This window comes from Cervus canadensis, chromosome X, assembly GCF_019320065.1.
Source record: "Cervus canadensis isolate Bull #8, Minnesota chromosome X, ASM1932006v1, whole genome shotgun sequence".
NCBI lineage: Eukaryota > Metazoa > Chordata > Mammalia > Artiodactyla > Cervidae > Cervus > Cervus canadensis.
Window position 1 is genome coordinate 49,679,461 of NC_057419.1, and position 23,402 is coordinate 49,702,862.

The window sequence follows — 23,402 nt, forward strand, 5'->3', positions numbered from 1 at the left end:
TGTTTTCCGACTTAAAAGACACATATGACTTCATCCTGAATACTGGATGGCCATTCCATTGGCACAATTTAACGCTATTCTTAGGATCCCTCCAGGAACTGCTGACTGCAGAAGTGGACAGCTTCTGCCCAAGGTTAATCTCATTCTTCAGTGGCCTGTTTCTTTCCCTTTACCACTCATCATGCCTGTTATTGTACTTTACACTCCCCAGTAAGTCTTCTCAATATGTTCTCCCTTACCTTCATCCTGTGACTTTTGACCCTATATGACCTTCTGCCACTTAAAAAATAAAATGTCCTGACAGGTCTTTCTCAAACCACAACTACCACTCTGAACTTAACTGTTTGCTGACAAAAATTTAATCATCTTTTAAACACTTGAGAAGATACATTTCCTATTAAGGCCCATTCTGGTTCTTCTGGGATTCCCTGGTGGCTCAGACAGTAAAAAATTTGCCTGCAATGCAGGAGACCTGGGTTTGATCCCTGGGTTGGGAAGATCCCCTGGAGAAGGAAATGGCTACCCACTCCAGTATTCTTGCCTGGAGAATCCCATGGACAGAGGAGCCTGGTGGGCTACAGTCCATGGGGTCACAAAGAGTCGGACACGACTGAGGCACTAACACACTTGTCTGGTTCTTAAGTTTCCCTTACATCATTAATCCCAAACTTTGATCATATAATAACTGACCTCCAGTTCTGCAGCTCCGGTTCTGGTCCTTCTACTCCTCCGCATCCCACCACCTCCTGACGCTGCGCGTGACGTCACCACACCCGCAGCCGCCGTTACAGAGAGCAGAGCTCTGGGGCTAGAGCAAGTGGAGGAGGACAACAGCTGGTGGCCAAGCACAGAAGGGCGAGCTAGAGGGCCAGTGCTAGTGCCGAGCAACTGCCAGTACCTGCACAAGTACCCCGGGAACCCGCGACAGCGTGTGCTTGTGGCCCGTGTGCGGGTGGCAGTGCGGAAGGAGCGCAGTTCGGGCGGGTGGCATCATGGACGAGAAGGTGCTCACCAAAGAGTTGACCGTGGATCGAGCAGCTGAACAAGTGCAAGCAGCTGTCCGAGTCCCAGGTCAAGAGCCTCTGCGAGAAGGCTAAAGAAATCCTGACAAAAGAATCCAGTGTGCAAGTCGTTTGATGTCTAGTCACTGTCAGTAGAGATGTGCATGGGAAATTTCACGATCTCATGGAATTGTTTAGAATTGGTGGCACATCACCAGATACAAATTACTTGTTTATAGGCGATTATTTTGACAGAGGATATCATTCAGTGAAAACAGTTACTCTGCTTGTAGCTCTTAAGGTTCATTATTCTGAATGTATCACCTTTCTTCAGGGTAATCATGAAAGCAGACAGATCACACAAGTACATGGTTTCTATGATGAGTGTTTAACAAACTACAGAAATGCAAATGTTTAGAAATATTTTACAGATCTTTTTGACTATCTTCCTATCAGTGGATAGGATATCACTTCCTATTACTGAATGGGCAGATCTGTCTACATGGTGGCCACTCAGCAGCCATAGATAACACTGGATTACATCAGAGCACTTGATCGTCTACAAGAAGTTCTCCATTAGGGTCCAGTGTATGACTTGCTGTGGTCAGATCCAGATGAACGGTGGAGGTTGGGTTATATCTCCTCAAGGAGCTGGTTACACCTTGGGGCAAGATATTTCTGAGACATTTAATCATGTAAATGGCCTCACGTTGGTGTCTAGAGCTCATCAGCTGGTGATGGAGGAATATAACTGGTACCATGACCCAAATGAAGTAATGATTTTCAGTGCTCCAAACTGTTGTTATCCTTGTGGTAACCAAGCTGCAATCATGGAACTTGATATTCTAAAATACTCTTTCTTTCAGTTTGAAGATACTCCCAGCACCTTGCAGAAGTGAGCCACATGTTACTCATGGTACCCTAGACTGCTTCCTGTAATGAAATTTTAAACTTGTACAGTTTTGCTCTTCCCATGCCATATAATGGATATGGGAAGAGCAACTCCACAAGTGTCAGAGAACAGTTAACACTCAAAAAAACTTGTTTTCACATGGACCAAAAAGATGTGCCATATAAAAATACAAAGCCTCTTGGAAGGACTGATGAAGGACTCAGCTGAAGGACTGATGCTAAAGCTGAAGCTCCAATACTTTGGCCACCTGATGCGAAGAACCAATTCATTGGAAAAGGCCATGATGCTGGGAAAGATTGAAGGCAGGAGAAGAAAGGGACAACAGAGGAAGAGATGGTTGGATGGTATCACTGATTCAATGGACATAAGTTTTGAGCAAGCTCCAGGAGATGAAGGACAGGGAAGCCTTGTGTGTTGCAGCCCATGGGGTCACAAAGAGTTGGACACGACTGAGAAGCTGAACTGAACTTGTCATCAACAGCCATGACCACTTTAGAATGAACCAATTCATTCCATGCTGAAGCGACATTGTTGGTCAAGAAACCAGTTTCTGGCCTATGGCTGTTTGTAGCTACTTTGCTTTCTCTGAGAAACTGCAGATAGTAAGATGTAAACATTAACACCTTGTGAACACAATTTAACTTCCATTTAGCTACAGCTTTAGTCATTATGACTGTAGATAGGAATAGCAGCAATCATTGGAGCTTAATGAACATTTTTAAAAATAAGTACCAAAGCCTCCCCTCCACTTGTGAGTTTTGAAATCATTTTGTTTATTTTTAGGGATACCATTTAATTTAATCATATGATTTGTCTGCGCTTGATTTATCTTCATTTCTAAAATCTTGGCCTCAAATTGTTCTTTGTTACTGTCAGAACCTGGTGAGTTGTTTTGAACAGAGTTTTTTTTTTTCCTCCCTCCTATAAAATGATGTTACTGCACAAGAGCACTGCAGTGTTTTTTCATAATAAACTTGTGAACTAAGAACTGAGAAAGTCAATTTTAATTGATCAATGGGCAAGACTGGTGTTGTTTATTTAAAAGATGCATCAATTGATAAATTTTAGAATCTGTAGAATTCTAGATAAAGAAAAATAAGAATCAAGGCCACTAAAAAAAAAAAAACAGACCTCACATCAACAAAACACTTCTACTGAGGCTTGTTGTTCAGTTGCTCAGTCATGTCCAACTCTTTGTGACCCCATGGACTGTAGCACACCAGGCTTCCCTTTTTTTTAACCTTGCCACAGGGCTTGCAGGATCTTAGTTCCCCAACCAGGGATCAAACCCAGTCCCCCTGCAGTGGAAGCACGGAGTTCTAACCATTGGACCACCAGGGAAGTCCCTGGTACAAATACTTGTTCTTTTCAGAGACATTCTTTGGGGAACTGTTTACTTCCACTCACATTATCTGCCCATTTTAAGGGACATGTAATTAGCTCATGCAAAATGATACTTATACTTCCAAAAAGGTCTGTGCTCCATTAGGATACCATTTCTTATGTGGACATCAGACTTATGCCCACCCGCCACACACTAACTTATCCAATATGTTTGAGGTAATTGTTAGAGATTTTCAGATATTTAAAACTTCTTAAAACCTCTCTTCCAATGGATCAAATTCTCATGAAAAGTAGAGGGAAACAGCAGAATCTGGACAGCTCCCAGAAAGGTAACTGACTCTTCACGCATTCTCTGTGAGCTGCGGTTCCCACAGTGGTGAAAAGGTGGCCCCAAACCTGTCTCTGATCTTAACAGATGCCATAAATGACACAACTTCTACTCTAGAAGACTCCTCCACCCCACCCCACCCCAAAAATGTCTAAATTAATTAGCCAGATTGTCACTAGCAGTCTTATAGCCCTTTATTTCCTTGGCTAGCAGAGGAAAGGGTTCTCCTTTAGCAAACACCTCTTGATGTGCTTACATAAATACTACAGGTCAATAGAACAATTTCTGATGAGACTAAAAGAAAAAGGCATCAGGCTGTCTACAAGAGACCAGCTGAACCATAGCACATGTTTCCATGGCCTGGGTTAGGTCACCTAGGCTCCTATGTCAGGGTCTATTACAAGGATGAATGATCATCATTTTGTTTCTGGTAACTGCCTGTGGTGCTTTGGGGCAGAGCCTGTCCAGAGTCTTAAATGCCACTGAGCAGCCCTTGTCACATCACAAGATTCAGCACCTCATCCTGAAATAAAAGGAGAAAGAGAGACTTGCCCAAGTCCTTCTGCAGACAGCTTTCTCAGTGTTACCTCCAGATCAGCAAAATCTCAGTAACAGTGATGATTAGAATACATAGATTCATGTCCTGTGGCCTGACCTCATCTGCCCTTGGATGAAAGGGAGGAGCAAGAAAGACATGCAGCCCCTGACATTCAGGAGCTGGCCTGGCACTCACAGCAAAGCCTTGGTGCTCTCCTGTTGAACATGCCCAGTTTCACAGATTCCCAACATCAGACAAGGCTACTCTGTGACTAATGGATCAAGACAAAAACTAGACTAATAAACATTGTCCAAATTCCCAAAATGACTAAACATCACCCTCTCCTAGCTCCTATAAATGGGTGCTGCTTCTTTGTTAATCACTCCCTTTGCCTCACCTTTCTAGATAAGAATTAATATACCCAATCATAGAATCATTCTCACTTTCTAACAACCTCCAATCCTTGGAATCTCCCCCACAAATCGCCTTATATGAGGCCGCATCCCATAAAAGAATCTAACACCTTCTTATTGAGACATCCCGTGGTGTGTATGTTCTCCCTCATGACAAGGAATCAATGAACTCAGATTTGCATGGCTGGATGAACAAATTAATGAATAAAAGGACTTACATCATAATAAAAGATCCAGGACTTACCCCCTAAGAGTTCATGATGTAGCAGGAGAGACAAAGAAACAGTTCTCAGTCAGTGTGATGAATATCATAATGAAACATAAAGACAGGATGCTGTACAAGTGATATGTCAAAGCCAGGGGTGTCATTGAAGGCTTCCTGGGAGAGGGGAAACTAGGGTGAACCTTAGGTAGAAGTTAGCCCAGTACAGAGGCAGGGGTTGGATTTAGTGGGAGGAAAATAATGTTTTAGTCAGAGAGAGTAGTAAGTTCAAAGGCAAGAAGCAGAGAGAGTATATAACTAGACCATGACTGAGGTGAAGAAGGGACTACCAACAAGTCTTCTGGGCCTTATATGATTTTAGGTCCACTGAAGGGTGGTAGGATCAGATTGTATTTTATGAAGATTCAATAACCACATACTGTGATCAAAGTTAAAAAAATCATTTACCTCCAGATGTTAAGATGGATACAGCATCACTTTTGTTGTATTGCAAAAAAGGCATAAATTGAATTAACCTTGAGGAAAAATTAAATGATCACAAATTAAGGAATATTCTACATTTTGAACTCCAAAAATATCAATGTCATGAAACAAAATAAGGCTGAGGAGCTGTTCCAGGTTCAAGGAAACTAAACATGACTAAACACCATGCTTTGCCCTGGACTGGATTTGGGAATGAAATACTTTTTTTCTTTTGCTAGAGAGGATGTCAGCGGGACAACTGGTGTAACTCAGCTAAATAATACTATGTCCATGTTAATTGCCTGATCTTGGGAATTCCCTGGTGTTCCAGTGGTTAGGACTCTGCATTGTCACTGCTGCTGAGGGCTCAAATTCAATCCCTGGTCAAGATTCCCAGGATCCATGTGGCAATCCTCCCCTCCCCCCAGAAAAAATCACCTGATCTTGATAGTTGTACTGCGGTTATATAAGAGAATGTCTTTGTCTTCTGGAAATGTGCATCACATTTAGGTAAAGGAAAATCATGTCCATAACTAACTCTCAAACTGTTTAGAAAACTTCTCAGAAAAAAAAAAAAAAATATATATATATATGTAAATGAGAGAAGCATAAAACAAATGTGGTAAACTGTTAATATTTGGGGAATCTAGGTGAAGGATAGTCATGAATTCCTTATATTATTTTGGCAACTATTTTGTAAGACTGCAACTTGTCAAAATACAGTTACCCCTTCCTTACCAAAAAAAATAAAAGCATGTAGTTGAAAAGTTCTATGTGTCAGCACTGTGGTGGGAACTGGGGAGGTGAGAGTGAATAAGATGCTCCCATACCCTACTGGACTCACAGTCTAGCAGGCCATCTTGGCAGCAGATCCAAAGGTGTGAGACGGGATCTCCAAGAAGATAACAATTTGGGCAAAAAGTGGGGAAGGCCTGAATGAACTAGGGCAGTGCCAACATAATTAGAAGGACACGGAAGGGACAATATTTATGACCTGGTGACTAACTGGACTTGAGGTAGGGAACAAGCAAGGTCTAGTGAGGTGTCCGAGTTTCTTAGACAGACCATTGATTGGACCATGGTCCCAGTCACCAAGAGAGAGTTCCCAGGAAGTTTGTGCAGAGGAAGGGCTTGATTTTGGACAGCTCAATGGTGCTGTTAAGTAGAGGGTTTGAGATACAGGACTGTAGTTTAGGGGAGGCATCTGAGCTGAGATATATTTGGGGGAGTCATCAGCAGTGAGGAGTTAGAGGAAGACGCTGGATAGGAAGAAGACACAAGAGAACCTCAACATCTGGAGAGGTGTACAGCACAATGATTCACAATTTTTAAAAGGTTATATTCCACTTATAGCTATTATAAAATATTGGCTATATTCTGTGCTGTACAATATTTTTGTATCTTATTTATTTTATACATAGTATATTATACATATATATAGTATAATAGTTTATGCCTCTTTATCCCCTACCCCTGTCTCTTACCCCATTCCCCTTCCCTCTCCTCACTGATAACCACTAGCTTGTTCTCTATATCTAAGTCTGCTTCGTTTCTAGTTTGTTGTATTTTTTAGATTCCATCTATAAGTGAGATCCCACAGTATCTGTCTTTCTCTGTCTGGCTTATTTCACTTCACATCAACTAAAGCCTCTCCTCTTCCTCAACCATAAAAAAAAAAACAACAACAAAAAAAACGTTTTGCAAGAGTTGGCCTCCAGCCTGCCAACTCTTTTCCACTAGGAAAACTGAAGATTTGTTTAACCGCTTTGAACTTTCCTTTTGAACCTGTTTGTGTTTAATCAGACCCTCGACCCAATCTCTCATCGAGGCATTTCAATAACTTTTCTCTGTTAAGTCAGATAACCTTTAGCTATCCGTCCAAACTCCAAAGCTTGGGTTCACTGGGCCCCAAGCCTCTGCCCCACCTCCCTGCCCCGGGTGGCTCTGCCAGATTCTTGCAGCGGAAGAGTAGAGGACGGCGTGGAGGGAGCCGATCCCCACCCCCACCCGCAGCTCCGTCCGGGCGGCTGTCCACCTGACCTCCAGCCTCCTGCTAGTCATCAGCCTGGTGAGTTCTCCGAGTCGGGCCGGCCTCCAGGTCCCCTCCCTGGAGCGGGGCCATCTGGCGACAGCCACCCCCACCCACAAACCCGCGCGGCCGGAAGAAGACCGATCGCCTCTGCCACCCCGCGGACCCGCGCCCCGCGCGCGCCCCATGGGGCCAACGGGGGCTGGGGACTAGGCAGGCACGACCTTCAGCGTCCCGCGGTCACGCGAGGACGCGGCCATATGACGTCGTGTCCCCGCCGGGCGGGCCACCCATTCACGGCCATGGCCTCCTCTCACGCCCTGCTCTCCGAAGCCCGCGCGGAAAGGGGTCATTGGCAGAACCTTCACCCAGCTTGCGTCACGGAGCGTGGGGCTCAAAGTTGCAATTGCAAAATTCCCGCGTCTGATCTTGGGCCTTATCTCAAATTGATAGCAGGAAGGCCTTTGGAACCTCTGCCAATTTTGAACAACCAGTGAGATGCTACAGTGCTGGCAGGCTGTATGTGAGGATGATTTGAGCTGTATATTTCTTTTTAAAAAAAAAAACTGTTTATCGAAGGAAATATTAAACCAAAGATTACTTTTCTTTTTTCCCCCCTGTCATTAATTTGCCCATCTGTGTGTGGAACCACTGACTTCAAATCAGATAGCTGTCAGGAAAAAGGATAAAGATGCAGGCAATTTTGATTATCATTAGAACAGAGTTTGGGAAAGAGAGAAGTCTCTGGAAATTTGTCTGTCTTTCCTCTCCCACATGAGTTGCTTAAGTAAGGATTTTTTTCTTTTCTGGTAATTTTTCTTTTTCTTCTACCAGTTCACCAGTCACAGCCTCTGGCCTAAAAGTCCCAGCATAGAATGTTCCTGCCTGTGGAGCTCAAGAATCCTTGCCAAACTGGCAGGGTGCCTTCCTAGGTAGCAAGGAATAGCTGAGGACCTGTCATTTCCTACAAGGGTACCCTAGAGAGGTCCTTTTCTCCCCCTTTCCCGGTGTCTGAATTTGAAAATGAATGTTATAGAGAAAAGACTGGTGGTTACCGAGGGTTTGGGGGAGGGATGAAGTGGGACATTGGGGTTAGCAGATGTAAGTTTTTATATATAGAATAGATAGACAAGGCCCTACTGTACAGCACAGAGAACTGTATTCAATATCCTAAGATTAACCATAATGGAAAATAATATATTAAAAAAAGAATGTACATATATATGTATAACTGAATCACTTTTATGTACAGCAGTAATTAACACAACATTGTAAGTCAACTATACTTCAATTTTAAAAAAGAAAATGGATGTTAGTTCTAATTTAGTGTATTTAGCGCATTTCTAAAAATGCAGAGAAGGAAGATTGGCCTTTGGGCAGTGAGAGAAGGCAATCAACACCATGGGCGGATCTGAAGGGCAGAGAAGAAGGTGACCTGCAGACGCCCAATGAGGGAACTGTCCGCCCCCTGACCAGCTTTGGAGGCTTGGGTGCTGGCATAAAAGCAGCCTTGCCTTGTCCAACCAGCCAGCTCTCTCTGGGGGTCAGCTAGAGCCAAGGTGTGGATGTTGGAGTGTTGTTTTTGTTTTCTTTTTTTACAGAAACCTTGAAGAAAAAAACACTGGTAAGTTGATTGAAGATGTCCTGTGTTATGGCTTCTTTTTTCTTTTTTATGCATCTCCTCCTGCCGCATTGCGTATTTTGTTCTTACCTGGAGAAAGTGTGTCCAGCCTTTCCAGTTCCGATTTTAAAAACAGCCTCTATCGGGATCTTACCAGGGTCTTAAGTCAGGTGTTTTGCTGAATTTGCTCTATGCGATGACATATCTCTGTTGCCTTCAGTAGGTCTCCCCCATGACAATGTCTTCCATTAAGATTGAGTGTGTTTTGCGGGAGAACTGCCACTGCGGTGAGTCTCCAGTATGGGAGGAGGCGTCCAACTCTCTGCTCTTTGTAGATATTCCTGCCAAAAAGGTTTGCCGGTGGGATTCTCTCAGCAAGCAAGTGCAGCGAGTGACCATGGGTAAGGATGAAGGATGGTCCTGGATCTGCCAAGACAGCCATTTCTTCCCTGGGGAGGGGCAGTCACCTGGTTTTCCTCCGGGACTTGATTGTTAAAGCTTATGCTTTAAAACTATTGTATTTTCTTCCTTTTTGGATCCCCCACTTTGACCCAAGAGTAAAATCTGGATAGTCAATACTTTCTTCTTCCCCTGCGGGTGCTGTGCCACATTCCCTATCTTGTTTGGGATAGTGAGTCACCAGGCCAAGAAAGTAGGATCTTTCCTTAATACCTTCAGACACCTGCATTAAAAGTTGGAGACCCAGTTTGTGGCACAGCAAAGGTTATCTACCTTGGGTCAGTCCAAAGCCTTAGTTTGCAAACAAATAAATAAACAACAGATTTATCCTCTCTTTGAATGTGCAAAGAAGAGCTTTTGGACTTAGAAAGCATAAACCGGGACTTTCTGTTTGTTGTTCTAAATGGGATTCACAAGAGAGTTTCAAGTGCCTGTTAATGGCCCTGTGATTTCCCAAGGAGGGATTTATCACCTTCTATGGCCCAAGGGTATGGGCTTCAGTAGTGATAAAGAAGTTTCTTTTCCTTATTGTGCTGGTGGGAAAGAGATACCAGGGTCCTGTGACCTTAGGACACTCTCTCAATTCAGAACTGGGGACTTTTTCTTTTTAATGAGAGGGAACAGCTTTTAATACACTCAGGGACATGACTGTGGCTAAAGGCAAAAATGACTATGACCTGCTATGATCAGAGTGGGAGGAGGGACCCACGACCTTCTCTAGTCTCCCTTTCCTAGGGTGCACATATTAGGGATATATGTGAATTGTGAAAGTCACTCAGTCCTATCTGACTCTTTGCAAACCCATGAATTCTCCAGGCCAGAATATTTGAGAGGGTAGCCTTTCCCTTCTCCAGGGATCTCCCCAACCCAGGGATCAAACCCAGGTCTCCTGCATTACAGGTGGATTCTTTACCAACTGAGCCACAGGGAAGCCCAAGAATCCTGGAGTGGGTAGCCTATCCCTTCTCCAGCGGATCTTCCCGACCCACGAATTGAACCAAGGTCTCCTGCATTGCAGGCGGGTTGTTTTTTAACAACTGAGCTATCAGAGAAGCCCAGGGATATATTCCTACCCCTAATCTGCAAAACAAAGACAAAAACCCAAACCCTCCAAAGGGCTGAAAAGCTAACCGGGTAGCTCAACTGATAAAAGAATCTGCCTGCAATGCGGGAGACCCCGGTTCGATTCCTGGGTTGGGACGGAGCAGACTGAGCGACTAAGCACAGAATACAGCACAGGCCACAGGTTGGGATCCCTGATGAGGATGTGACACTCCTAATTGTGTTCTGCACATTCCCTGGGAGTGTTCCCAGGTGGAATGTGTGTGCGAGTGCTCAGTCGTGCCCGACTCTTGGTGACCCCATGGACTGTAGCCCGCCTGGTTCCTCTGACCATGGGATTCTCCAGGCAAGAATACTGGAGTGACTTGCCATTTCTTTTTCCAGGGGATCTTCCCAACATACGGACCAAACCCGAGTCTCTTGCATCTCCTGCTTTAGCAGGCAGATTCTTTACCACTAGCGCCACCAGGTGGTAAAGAATCCGCTAGCACCACCAGATGGTAAAGAATCAGCTAGCGCCACCAGGTGGTAAAGAATCCGCCTGCCAATGCAGAAGATGTAAGAGGCACAGGTTCGATCCCTGGGTTGGGAAGATCCCCTGGCGGAGGAAATGGCAAACCAGTCCAGTATTCTTTCCTGGAGAATCCCGTGCACAGAGGAGCCTGGCGGGCTACAGTCCATGGGGTCACAAAGAGTCAAACATCACTGAGCACACGCACACACATTCCCTGGGACAATTCACGGCTGGAATCCACTTCTTTGCCGGGCTTTTAGCTAAGAGCCGTTCCCAAACACCCAGCTGCTCCCAAGCATTGTCTTGTACAGAATAGCTGCTTGTGAAATGTTTATACCATAAATTCTGTCAATTTGTTTCCCTTGAGCAGTCACCACAGTAGTCAATCTATCCACTTAAAAAATTTTTCAATGGAAAAATATTAAACCCAGGAAACCTAAAATTTAAATATACAAAATAGAGTACTATAAGGACAATGTGATTTTTAAATCACTGCATCTACTTTTCTTTTCTTTTTCACTATGCATATTACCAAAAAGGATTTGAAAAAATTTTTTTCAATTAAAAGTATACAAAATATGTCCCTTAAAAAAAAGATAAGTCCTAATTAAAAAGAAAAACAAGACAAGCCCTTTTTTGGAGAGAGAGATGGCACAAAACCCTGTTGCTAGAACAAAACACAATTTTTGTCTCTGAATTTCCTGAAGATCAGACAAATTGAGTATCACTTCTTCTGTGTCAACTGTCCTGGTACACACACACACACACACACACACACACACACACACACACACATCCTTAGAAACCTCTCCTCTGAACTTGCTTTGGTGCCTGCCCCAGTGTATGGTGACTGCTGTGGTTTGACTTCTCTGCTTCGCCCACTAGCTGGGTTTCATCCATCTTTCCATCCCTGTTGCCCAGAACAGCACACAGAGTTCAAGCTCAATGAATATACTCTGTTATGTAGCCTGCACTGTTCAACAGAAAGGAGGGAGCACTCCTGTTGTCAAAGAGCTGCACACACCTAGATTTTCTGGGTAGCGTGATGGCTGCAGTGTGACTGCTGGCTACCTTCTGACTGCTGCTTTTGCCTCTGCAGATGCCCCTGTCAGCTCTGTGGCCCTTCGCCAGTTGGGAGGCTATGTTGCCACAGTTGGAACAAAGTTCTGTGCTTTGAACTGGGAAGATCAGTCAACAGTTGTCTTGGCCACAGTAGATAAAGAGAAGAAAAACAATCGATTCAATGACGGGAAGGTGGATCCCGCTGGGAGATACTTTGCCGGTATGGTTTATTTTTAGCACCTGCTTACTGAGATTTGGAGCTTCCCAGGTGGCTCAGTAGTAAAGAACCCTCGCCAAAGCAGGAGATGCAAGAGATGAAGGTTCGATCCCTGGGTTGAGAAGATCTCCTGGAGGAGGGCGTGGCAACCCACTCCAGTATTCTTGCCTGGGACAAAAGAGACTGGTGGGTTACAGTCCATGGGGTAGCAAAGAGTCAGACGACTGAGTGATTTAAAAAAAAAAACAGAAGAATATGACTTATAAAAGTCTCACAGCTGCAGTGGTAAAAGAAGTATCCATAATGGGTCTTGGGTTTTTCTTTTCTTATTACTTCAGTCACTTGTATCCAAAAAAAAAAAAATCCCATGAGAAAAACTTCATAGATACTCCTTTCAATTGCTGCCTGAGGCAGACTAAAATTTGTATGGTATTTTTGTAGTTTAAATAAGTTTTAAGACAAGGTTATATTGTGATTGCTTTTTAAATTGGAAATAATTTCAAACTTATAGGGAAAAAAAGTAAGAACAGTACAAACAACACCCGTATAGCCTTTACCTGCTGCTGCTGCAGCTAAGTCACTTCAGTCGGGTCCGACTGTGTGCGACCCCATAGGCAGCAGCCCACCAGGCTCCCCCTTCCCTGGGATTCTCAAGGCAAGACCGCTGGAGTGGGTTGCCATTTCCTTCTCCAATGCATGCAAGTGAAAAGTGAAAGTGAAGTCGCTCGGTTGTCTCCGACTCTTAGCAACCCCGTGGACTGCAGCCTACCAGGCTCCTCCGTACATGGGATTTTCCAGGCAAGAGTACTGCAGTGGGGTGCCATTGCCTTCTCCCATAGCCTTTACCTAGACTCACCTATTATCAGCATTTTGTTCTGTCTGTTCTTAGTACATATAAACATTTTTCTCCAGGATCATTTGAAAGTAAGTTGTATATATCATGTATCTTTACTGCTAAAATACTTCCCTGTGAATTTCCCAAGAAAAAATGACATATTCTTACATAACCACAATACAGTAATCAATTCAAAGAAGTTTTAAAAAAAAGAAGTTTAACATTATACAACAATTTTATCTGATGCACTGCCTACATTCCAGTTCTGTCAATTCACCAGCCTTTTTACATATATATTATTTAAATATAATATAGTTTATTATTAAATATATAATATATTATATAAAATGTATACTATATCATTAAATTTATATATTTTATATATTTAAATATATAATCTATTTATATAGTTTATATAAACATTTTATATAAAAATGTTTTTAATAGTAGTATTTTTCCTTCTAGTACAGAATCCAGTCTAGGATTATGTACTGCATTTAGTTGTCATTTCTCTATCATCTTTTTTCATCTAGAACAGAACATAGCCTTTCTTTGTTTTTTATGACATTGCCATTTTTGAAGACTACAGTCCTACCCAACTCTCCTCTTTTTGATAGAACATTCCTCGTATTGTTGCATTTGTTTAATACTTCCTTGTGATTAGATTGATGCTATATATACATTCATGGCTAGAATCATTGCACAGTTCTGTCCTTCTCAGGGTTCCCATCTGGGTACCATCTGTCCCCCATCAGTGATATTAGTTTTGATCACCCAGTTGAGGTATTAGATTTCTCTACTGCATAGTTACTATGTTTAATTGAGAATTATAAGCAGCTTGTGGGGTTTGTTAGTGATATATTACTGTGTAACAAATTACCCTGAAATTTAGTAATTAAAATAACAAACATCTATTATCTTCTGAAGGTCAAAACCTGAGTCTGGCTTAGCTGAATGGTTCAAGGCTATGTCATGAAATTGCAGTCAAGTTGTTGTTTGGGGCTGTAGCCTTGGAGGAGGCTAGAGTCTCTGAAGGGGTCTGGAGGATCTGCTTCAAAGCTCACTCACATGGCAGTTGGCAAGAGGTTTCAGTTTCTTACTACATGGGCATCTCCATAGGAATGCCCAGGACCTGGCTTCCCTAGATCCGGTGATGAGAGGGAGGGAGGGAGGGAGAGAGAGAAAGAGAGAAAACACCCAAGATGGAAGCTACAGTCCTATTATAAGCAATCTCATATATAAATAACATAGCATCACTTCTGCCAGGTACCATTGGCCACATAATTATGGAGGGGACTAGACAAGGGTGTGAATACTTGGTGGCAGGGATCATTAAGGGCCATCCTAGAGACTGGCTACAACATGAGCAGACACTTTAAGTCCAAGCAAATATCCTGGTCCTCATCAAAATTTCTCCCTTAGGTTTTACATTATTTGATGATTTTTGCTTGAAGCCATCTTTAAGAGGATGGCTGCAGAATGACTTATACACAGCTTAAAATGAATTTTAAGTCTATGTTGAAATTAATAATGCATTTCATATTTAGTTCTCATTTTCATCCCAGCATAACAACCCTATAGTTAGCCAAGTGTTAGGTGCTCAATTGTGTCCGACTCCTTGCGAACCCATGAACTGTAGCCCACTAGGCTCCTCCATCCATGGGATTCTCCAGGAAAGAATACTAGAGTGGGTAGCTATTTCCTCTTCCAGGAGATCTTCCCAACCTAGGGATTGAACCCAGGTCTCCTGCATTGCAGGCAGATTCTTTATGTCTAAGCTACTAGGGAAGCCCAATAATTAGCCAAAGTTGATTGGCTAATTGCTAATTGGCTAATTGGCCAAATGCCTGCTGTTTCCACTCCCCACTCAGCCCCTCACATCATCAGCCATGCTATCCTGGCTCCATTCACTTTCAACATTGAAGGTAGGTAAGATCTGAGCAGGTGGTGTGAATAGTTTCCCATCCACCTGGACTTTATACAACCACAGATTTAGTCCAAGACAGGTTGAAAGATTAAAGCTGAGAATCCACTGGAAGCCCTTCTGCCAGTAATTTCTGTGGGATGAAGAAATATGATCAGATACCCTGCCTCCTGTTGAAATTGATTTTCTCTCTCCCTCTTGGCTAGAAGTGTACAGCTCTGTGGCACTTGGTGAGACAAAATTATAATGTCCTCAGAGGCCTGATTTCTTAGCCTGAAGTCCCCAGTGCCCAGTTCTTAACCTTTGCCCTCTGGAGACCCCATAAATTTGTAGGCATCAGTGTGAGTATATACACTGGTCATGTGCATCTGTCAGTAACATCAGAGAAACTTTTACTACAGAGTTTTCATAGCTTTTGGCAGGTGTTGAGAGCTGTCCCTGGCCCAGAAAAGGGTGAGATTGTCTGATAATCTGGATGGGGTCTCTTAGTGGTGGGTAGTACCCTGAAGGTTTCCCAACACCCATGTTCTCACCTGTCGGGGCTCACTACTAGACAGTGATGCATAAACCAGGGCTCCAGGTTGTTCTTCCTCACTAAAGAAAAGCCCTTTCCAAGCAGTGGGGGATTCACTTTCATGTCCCAGACATTTCTTTCTGTGAGGCAGGTAGTGGGGGAAAGAGATGAGTTGGGGAGGGGGCACAGTGGAATAGTAATGAAACAAGCCCAACCGTCTTATAGCAAGAAAATAGGGAGGAAGGATCTACCCTGTCCAGCTTCCTATTCAGGCTTCCCAGTTCCAGTCCATTTTGCTCTAAGTCACTCTTCTTTCAGACGGAGTATGTCACAGTAAATGAGCTTTCCAATTTCTACATTATGTGAAATTCTACTCTGTCCCCTGAGATCACACTCAAATCTAAGTGAATTGTCCATGGGCACTTGAGTTAATGGAGTGTTCTCTATAAATGTCACTTAGGTCCAGTTGGATGATGGTGTTCAGTTCTTCTGTTTCTTTGCTGATTTTCTATCTATATGGATCTATTATTGAGAAAGGGATGCTGACATCTCCAGCCAGATTTATGGATTTGTCTGTTTCTCCCTTCAGTTCTGGCTTTTCTTTTGTGTATTTTAAAGCTCTGTTGTTAAGCATGTGAACATTTAGGATTATTATGTCGGCTTAGTAAAGTGACCATTTTTACAATATATAGTACTCCTATTTATCCCTGGTAACTTCGTTTGCTCTAAGTATATCTTATCTGATATTAACATAGCCTCTGCAGTTTTTGAAATTAATATTTGCATAGTATATATCTTGGGCTTCCCAAGTGTCACTAGTGGTAAAGAACCCACCTGCCGATGCTGGAGATGCAAGAGATGCAGGTTTGATCCCTGGGTGGGGAAATCCCCTGGAGTTGGAAATGGCAACCCACTCCAGTATTCTTGCCTGGAGAATCCCATGGACAGAGGAGCCTGCCAGGCTACAGTCCATGGGGTCACAAAAGAGTCAGACACGGCTGAGCAACTAAGTACACAAGCACATGCTTTGACTTAGAGCTACCATTTTATTATTTTCTCTTCTTTCCTGCTGTATTTCTTTGTTATTCTGTTTCCCTTTTCCTGCCTTCTTTTGGGTTATTTGAGTATTTTATAGAATTCAATTTATTTATTGTGATTTTCATCATATCTTTCTCTGTAATTTTTTAAGGGCTCCCGAAGGGGTTGCAAATATATAGTTAATTTTTCAGTCTATCTAGAACCAATATTTTACCACTTCAGTTGATAATCACCCATTTATGTTATAGTTGTCTTTATATACATAAATTAAAAATCCCATCAGAAAATGTAATTTTTGCTTTATATTATATTTACTCATACATTTACTATTTCTATAGCTCTTTCTTCATTTCTGATATTCTTTTTGGTATTTTTTCTTTCAATATTTCCTTTCTATCTGAAGAACTTCCTTTAGTGATTCTTTTAGAGCAAGTCTGCTGGCTATGAGTTCTCTTAGTTTTACTTCACATGAGAATGTCTTTATTTCTCCTCTATTCTTCAAGGGTATTTTCACTTGATATAGAATCCTACCTAGGTTGACAAATTAAATATGAATCACTTCCTTCTGACCTCCAGTTTCTCATGAAAAATCAACAGTCATTGAAATCATTATTCTCCTATATATAGTATGTCATTTTTTCTTTTATTAATCTTAAGGATTTCTATTTAACCTAAGTTTTTGGAAATTTGATTACAATGCATCTAAGTATAAGTTTCTTTGGACTGATCTTGTTGAGGTTTACTCAGCTTCTCAAAGGGCTTCCCAGGTTGGCACAAGTGGTAAAGAACCCTCCTGCCAATGCAGGAGACATAAGAGACATGGGTTTGATCCCTGGGTTCGGAAGATCCCTTGGAGGTAGTTCATAGTTCAGTCACTCAGTTGTGTCCAACTCTTTGCAACCCCATGGACTGCAGCACTCCAGGCTTCCCTGTCCTTCATCATCTCCCGGAGCTTGCTCAAACTCATGTCCATTGAGTCAGTCATGCCATCCAACCACCTTGTCCTCTGTCATCCCCTTCTCCTCCTGCCTTCAATCTTTCCCAGCATCAGGGTCTTTTCCAATGAATCAATTCTTCACATCAGGTGGCCAAAGTATTGGAGTTTCAGCTTCAGCATCAGCCCTTCCAATGAATATTCAGGACTGATTTCCTTTAGGATGGACTGGTTTGATCTCCCTGCAGTCCAAGGGACTCTCAAGAGTCTTCTCCAGCACCACAGTTCAAAAGCATCAATTCCTTGGAGGAGAAAATCAATCAAACCCCTTGGAGGAAAGCATGGCAACCCACTCTGGTATTCTTGCCTGGAGAATCCCATGGACAGAGGAGCCTGGCGGGCTACAGTCCATAGGATTGCAATGAGTCAGACACAACTGAAGTGACTGAGCACACATGCACCCACCAGTTCCAATCTGCTTTCTATTAGGTGGCATTAAGTGTGCCCCTCAGTGGTCAGTCTGAGAATTAGAGTTCTATCCATTAGCTCCATTCTCCAAGTCTTTTAGTATGCTAATTAGAATCAGATACATGCATGGACAAGCAGATCACAAACAACTTTATGAGATTGCATTCCTGAGCATCATCCCTCTTCACTAGCTTCTAGTACTTTCCAGCTTCCTGGAGCTCTCCTTTTCATTCCTCCAGCCAGAAACCACCCACTTCTATGATTATTCTGCCTCCAGGGCCAAGTGGCAGGCAGAGAGAGAGGAGAACATGAAAGCAACAGCATTTGAGCTTCCCTTTTGTCCCTGAAGCTTCACTAAATGGAGAGGAATGGCACCTTTGATTCCTGTAGTTTCCTGTTGCTGACGGCTCTCTGCCTTTGCTACCCTAGCTGCAAAATTGCCTGGGGGCTGGTGCATGAGAAAATGGAAAAAAGGGAGTGGAATATAAGCAGGGGATTTCTTCCACTCTCTCTCTGAGCCGCAGGGGTGTTTTCTGCTTCTTGTGCCAGATTCGGAGGTTTCTCTTGGACCTCGTTCTGCCTGCACCACAGTGCTCACTTCCACATTTCAGGCTGGGTTGGGTTCAGGCTGGGACATGTGCTGTGCTGTGTTTAGTCGCTCACTGGAGGATAAAATGGAGAACTTGAGAAGTCGCCACTGGTTAGGTGCTACTTCAAATTCTGTATTCTTCTCTAAGCCGACTCACATCACAGAGTTCTCAAAAAGCTACGCTTTGTGTTTTGTCCAGGTCTTAGAATTTGCTTAAGGCTTTCCTGGTGGCTCAGATGGTAAAGAGTCTGTCCACAGTGCAGGAGACCCAGGTTCGACTCTGGGTTGGGAAGATTCCCTAGAGGAGGAAATGGAAACCCACTCCAGTATTCTTGCCTGGAAGATCCCATGGATGGAGGAGCCTGGTGGGCTACAGTCCGTGGGTTCGCAAAGAGTCGGACATGACTGAGCAACTAACACTAGAGTTTGCTCAGTGGGAGAAAATGAAGTTGGTGCAGATGTCTTGAACTAGAACCTCTCCAGGTAGTTTTAATTAGCATGGCAAGCAAGGTAGTTGCCATTAAAAAAAAAAAAAAAGCATAGGACCCAGATTGGGACTGTATCATTTCCTTGATTTCATCATGGGGAAGGAGCCCTGGTGAGAGAAGATGACACTGTGCACAGGCAGGATGCTGTGTGGCTGAGCTCCATGCTCTTTGGGTTTTGTAGGTACCATGGCTGAGGAAACAGCTCCGGCAGTTTTGGAGCGCCGCCAAGGGTCCTTGTACTCCCTCTTTCCCGATCACCATGTGGAAAAGTACTTTGACCAGGTGGACATCTCCAATGGTTTGGATTGGTCTCTGGACCACAAAATCTTCTATTACATAGATAGCCTGTCCTACTCCGTGGATGCCTTTGACTATGACCTGCAGACGGGAAAGATCTGTATGTGCCTTTTCATTATTTTTCATGGTATCTTTTTCATATGCATATGACTGCTGCTGCTCCCTTAATCCATTTGAAAAGGTCCTTACTTTTCAGAGAACTGCCCAATGTTATAATTCCAATATAGTAATGATTACACAGACTTGACTATGCTGCCAGTCAAGCCATGGCTGTCAGCAGGAGACCTGGGTTCAATCCCTGGGTCTCAGCCATGGTTCTCATGGCTTTAGCTCTCAACTCAGTATGGCCACAGTTAGCATAAGATGGCTCGGTCCTCAATCTTCTTTCTTGCAACCATCACTAGAAAGAGGCTCACTGTAAAACGGATCCTGTTCTGCCGGCCAGTGTTTAAAGTCAAATAATATACAGCCGAATGGGACAAAAGAACAGAAAATCAGAGTTTGAGGTTGATATTTCTTATTTGTACTTTAGTTAACTAAAGGCAAATGCTCAAAGACAAATTAACAACCATTCAAAATGGAAAAATAAAAAAGGTAGTTACAGATTGTTCAACTCTACCACTGGGCTGTAAATGAGCCATAGTTGGAAGCTGGGAGGGAAGGAATTATAGGGAGGAATTTAAAAGGGCATGCTTGAAACTTTCATGAAAGGTGCCAGACCACAAGAGCAAAACCAATCATAAAAATGACTTGAAAAATATCCTAAGAGTCTCATGCAGATTTAATCAGAAAATTTCCAGCATAAATGTTTTGCTTTGAAATATGTAGTGCCCTATTTCATGACTGTTTTTACCCATTTTACTTACACATGGTTTCAACATTCCTTCCATTATACCTCAATCTGATTACTGTAATGACTTGGATTGTATAGTGTAAAGTTCCTATGAATTTTGATGTTTGTTTTATTTTATATATTATGGTTTTCTTTAAGGCCAGCCACCTGGTTTCAAAATACCCCCTCTTTTCAGAAACGAACCCTTCTAATATTTAGTTTCAATAAGGTGATTTTGGAGCATTTAATCGGGCAGAAACAAATCCTATACATCTTGCCAGTTTTTGTGCAAGAACTATTCACAAATCAGACCCAGGCCCTTGGCAGTGAGAGCATGGAGTCCTAACCACTGGACCGCCAGGAAATTCCACAAAGCAGGCAATTTTGGAAGTAAAACGGCAAAGGTTTAACCATAGACTGAAGTGTATCTGAGGTGGACGAGCAGGGCTTCAGTTCAGGTCAGCCTCAAAAAGGTCTTTTGGTATTTTATTAAGAATTCTGTTTTCCTTTTTCTCTCCTCCTCTGAAAGCTTAAGAGATCTGTGTCTGTATGCAGACTGAAGGGAGCAAATCCACCCCAAATCCTGCAGTAAAAAATCCTTCATTGAGGGGTGCCCACTCATGTTTCTAAACTTTTTTACAGTTAGAAATCCTCCTGAATCATCCTGCCTGGGGCACCCACTTGTCAGACCCTGGATAAGCAGAAGTAATCAGTATTTATAATCAACTTGATTGCTCATTGTTTGATGCTCACTAGTGAGTGACCTGTGGTTTTGTGTGTGTGTGTGTGTGTGTACACGTGTGAGTGTGGTTTGGTGTTGTTTTGGTTTGTTTTCTTTTTCACCATAGCCAACCGCAGAAGTGTTTACAAGCTGGAGAAAGAAGAACAAATCCCAGATGGAATGTGTATTGATGTTGAGGGGAAGCTCTGGGTGGCCTGTTACAATGGAGGAAGAGTGATCCGTTTGGATCCTGAGACAGGTAGGCCCACAGCAAAATGATAAATTCCCACCATGTCTAGAAAACACCAGACACTAGGGGCCAGAGAAGCTTCCTTACTAATGAAGTTATAGAGAAATATATTCAAAGGTCTCAGTTCGATGATTTTGGAAATAAAGGCCAAAGATAAAGCCCAAAATGTTATGTTCAGAACTCCTTTACCTGTAAAGGTAAATCTTTTTTCTCAAAAGAAATTGTCAAGGAAGGTAGCTGAAACTCCTGGGAGAATTGACCTTCAAATCTTCTTTGAACTTTCCTATTGCTCCACAAGGGGTCCCAAAAGGTTGTGTAGTTGGAGATTTACTAGAGCTAGACTTTGAATGAAATATTTGGTGATCTAGGGAAAAGACTCCAAACTGTGAAGTTGCCTGTTGATAAAACAACCTCATGCTGCTTTGGAGGGAAGGATTACTCTGAAATGTACGTGACCTGTGCCCGGGATGGGTTGGACTCCAAGGGTCTTCTGCAGCAACCTGAGGCTGGTGGAATTTTCAAGGTGATCTGGCTATCTCTTATATTTTCAGGGTGAGGTGGGAGATCTTCAGTTAAGTAACTCAGTGATTAGTGCTTTTTCATACTTTCCAAACACAATTCTACTTGGCATTTTAAGCTCATCGTGCTAGACTTAAAATCATTTTATTTAGATTTTCTAGACCTTAAGTTAGGCTTTTCTGGTGGCTCAGTGGTAAAGAATCTGCCTGAAATGCAAGAGACGTGGGTTCAAGATTCCTGTTAGATCCCTGAGTCGGGAAGATCCCCTGGAGAAGGAAATGGCAACCTATTCCAGTATTCTTGCCTAGGAAATCCCACGGACAGAGGAGTCTGGCGGGCTGCAGTCCATGGGGTCAACAGAATCGGACACAACTTAGAGACTAAATCACCACCACCACATACCTTAAGTTATCTGAAGTCCAGGACAATGTGTTTAGCTTACTTTGGACAGTACTTTAAAATATTTTTTGCTTCAGTAGTGTTGTCTAAATTCTATAAACCAGTAGAATAGGCTTGGAAAATCAGTGTTTAAAACACGCTGATAAGATTAGTTGATTGCTTTGATGTTACAAGAATATTTTCAGGTTCTTAACTTTTTGGCAGTGAAATAAACACTGGTAAAAATTATAGACCTCTTGAGTTGAAAAGAAATGTAGAAATCCCTTGCTAAACAGATGGGAAGAAGATAGTAATAAATTCAGTTTTCAATCCTAGTTGTAAATGGTTGCTAGTTGAATTACTCTCATGTGAATAATTAGTTGGACCAAAAATACTTAATCAAATAATTCTTTTTTATTATAGGAAATAAAACAAGGATAATAGTTGGCTAAATATACTATCATGAATCATAAAAATGCTTTTGGAAAATACTTGTGAATTACCTTGTATCAGAGTTTCTCTCTTTTCTTTTTTTAACAGATAACTGGCCTAGGAGTCAAAGGAATCCCTCCCTATCCTTACACAGGATGAGTGACATCCTCTTCCTAGTGGAGGAGACGTAGAAGACAATTAGAAAATTCTGGAGCTGAAATTTCCATCTAGTTACCAAAAACATGAAGCAATGACATTAACAGGATTAAATTTTTATTTACAATTTTTAAAAGGTAGAGTATTTCTAACAAGGGGTGACAGGTGGTCTTGATAACCTAATATAAGGCCTTCTGCAAAGGTACTATAGAAATATAGATGTGTTTAACTATCAACGAAGCCTCCTGATTCTTTGCAAATTGCTGGTAGAGTTGGGGGAGAGGGAAGAGACTGTATCTGTTCTTTACTCTGCATTCCATACTTGCTATACCTAAAGCTTCAAAACACTAATAAATAGTAGTCTGGCAATGACTTATTGTGATTATGTTCCTTTTTATTTTCATCATAATCATATAAAAATGCTGCAAAAAATGTTTTAAATGCTGCAAAGCCAGCCTATCTTCATATTACTCTTCCTATATGTTATTTTACAAACTAAAACATTGCTAGAGGATAAGAATCAAACATTTTGGCAAAATGCATGGTTCCAACTGCCACCTAGATGTAGATGTAAAAGTAATGTATCACTTTGGAAAGAACACTTTAAAAAAAATTAGCTTTAGTGAGTTATAATTGACCTACACATATTACATATTTAAAGTGTACAGTTCGATAAGTTTGACATGTGTGTGTGTGTGTATTTTATATATATATATATATATATATATATTCATGGAACCAACACCTCAAGTAAGATAATGAATCTATCCACTACCCCAAGAGCTTCCCTGTGTCCCTTTGTGTCTTTCCTTTGGTCCTTCTGTATGCCTGCCCCCAGCCC

At 42.3% G+C, this 23,402-nt stretch overlaps 1 protein-coding gene and 1 pseudogene across 4 annotated transcripts; both read left to right on the forward strand.

Annotated features, from left to right (window-relative positions):
- Positions 1-992: 992 nt before the first annotated feature.
- Positions 993-2,049, forward strand: LOC122435146 (annotated as a pseudogene).
- Positions 2,050-7,138: 5,089 nt separating this feature from the next.
- On the forward strand, positions 7,139-22,933 carry RGN (regucalcin). Of its 4 annotated transcripts, none has more exons than XM_043459530.1 (8): positions 7,139-7,290; positions 8,853-8,875; positions 9,093-9,273; positions 12,007-12,189; positions 19,158-19,373; positions 20,954-21,085; positions 21,445-21,599; positions 22,514-22,933. In XM_043459530.1, exons 3-8 carry the CDS (start codon positions 9,105-9,107, stop codon positions 22,562-22,564), a joined length of 906 nt encoding a protein of 301 aa, XP_043315465.1. In that variant the 5' UTR covers positions 7,139-7,290; positions 8,853-8,875; positions 9,093-9,104; the 3' UTR covers positions 22,565-22,933. The 4 variants fall into 4 exon arrangements, with proteins under 4 accessions (XP_043315465.1, XP_043315466.1, XP_043315464.1 ...); XM_043459531.1 differs by having other exon boundaries at positions 9,096-9,273; XM_043459529.1 differs by lacking the exon at positions 8,853-8,875 and having other exon boundaries at positions 9,096-9,273.
- The last annotated feature ends 469 nt before the right edge of the window (positions 22,934-23,402 follow it).

Bases quoted from the DNA above. Each gene is read 5' to 3' on its own strand.
- RGN (XM_043459530.1), top strand. From the start codon at position 9,105: ATGACAATGTCTTCCATTAAGATTGAGTGTGTTTTGCGGGAGAACTGC. The intron at 12,190-19,157 runs GTATGGTTTATT...TGGGTTTTGTAG, and splicing joins CGCTGGGAGATACTTTGCCG to GTACCATGGCTGAGGAAACA. The intron at 21,086-21,444 runs GTAGGCCCACAG...TTGGTGATCTAG, and splicing joins CCGTTTGGATCCTGAGACAG to GGAAAAGACTCCAAACTGTG.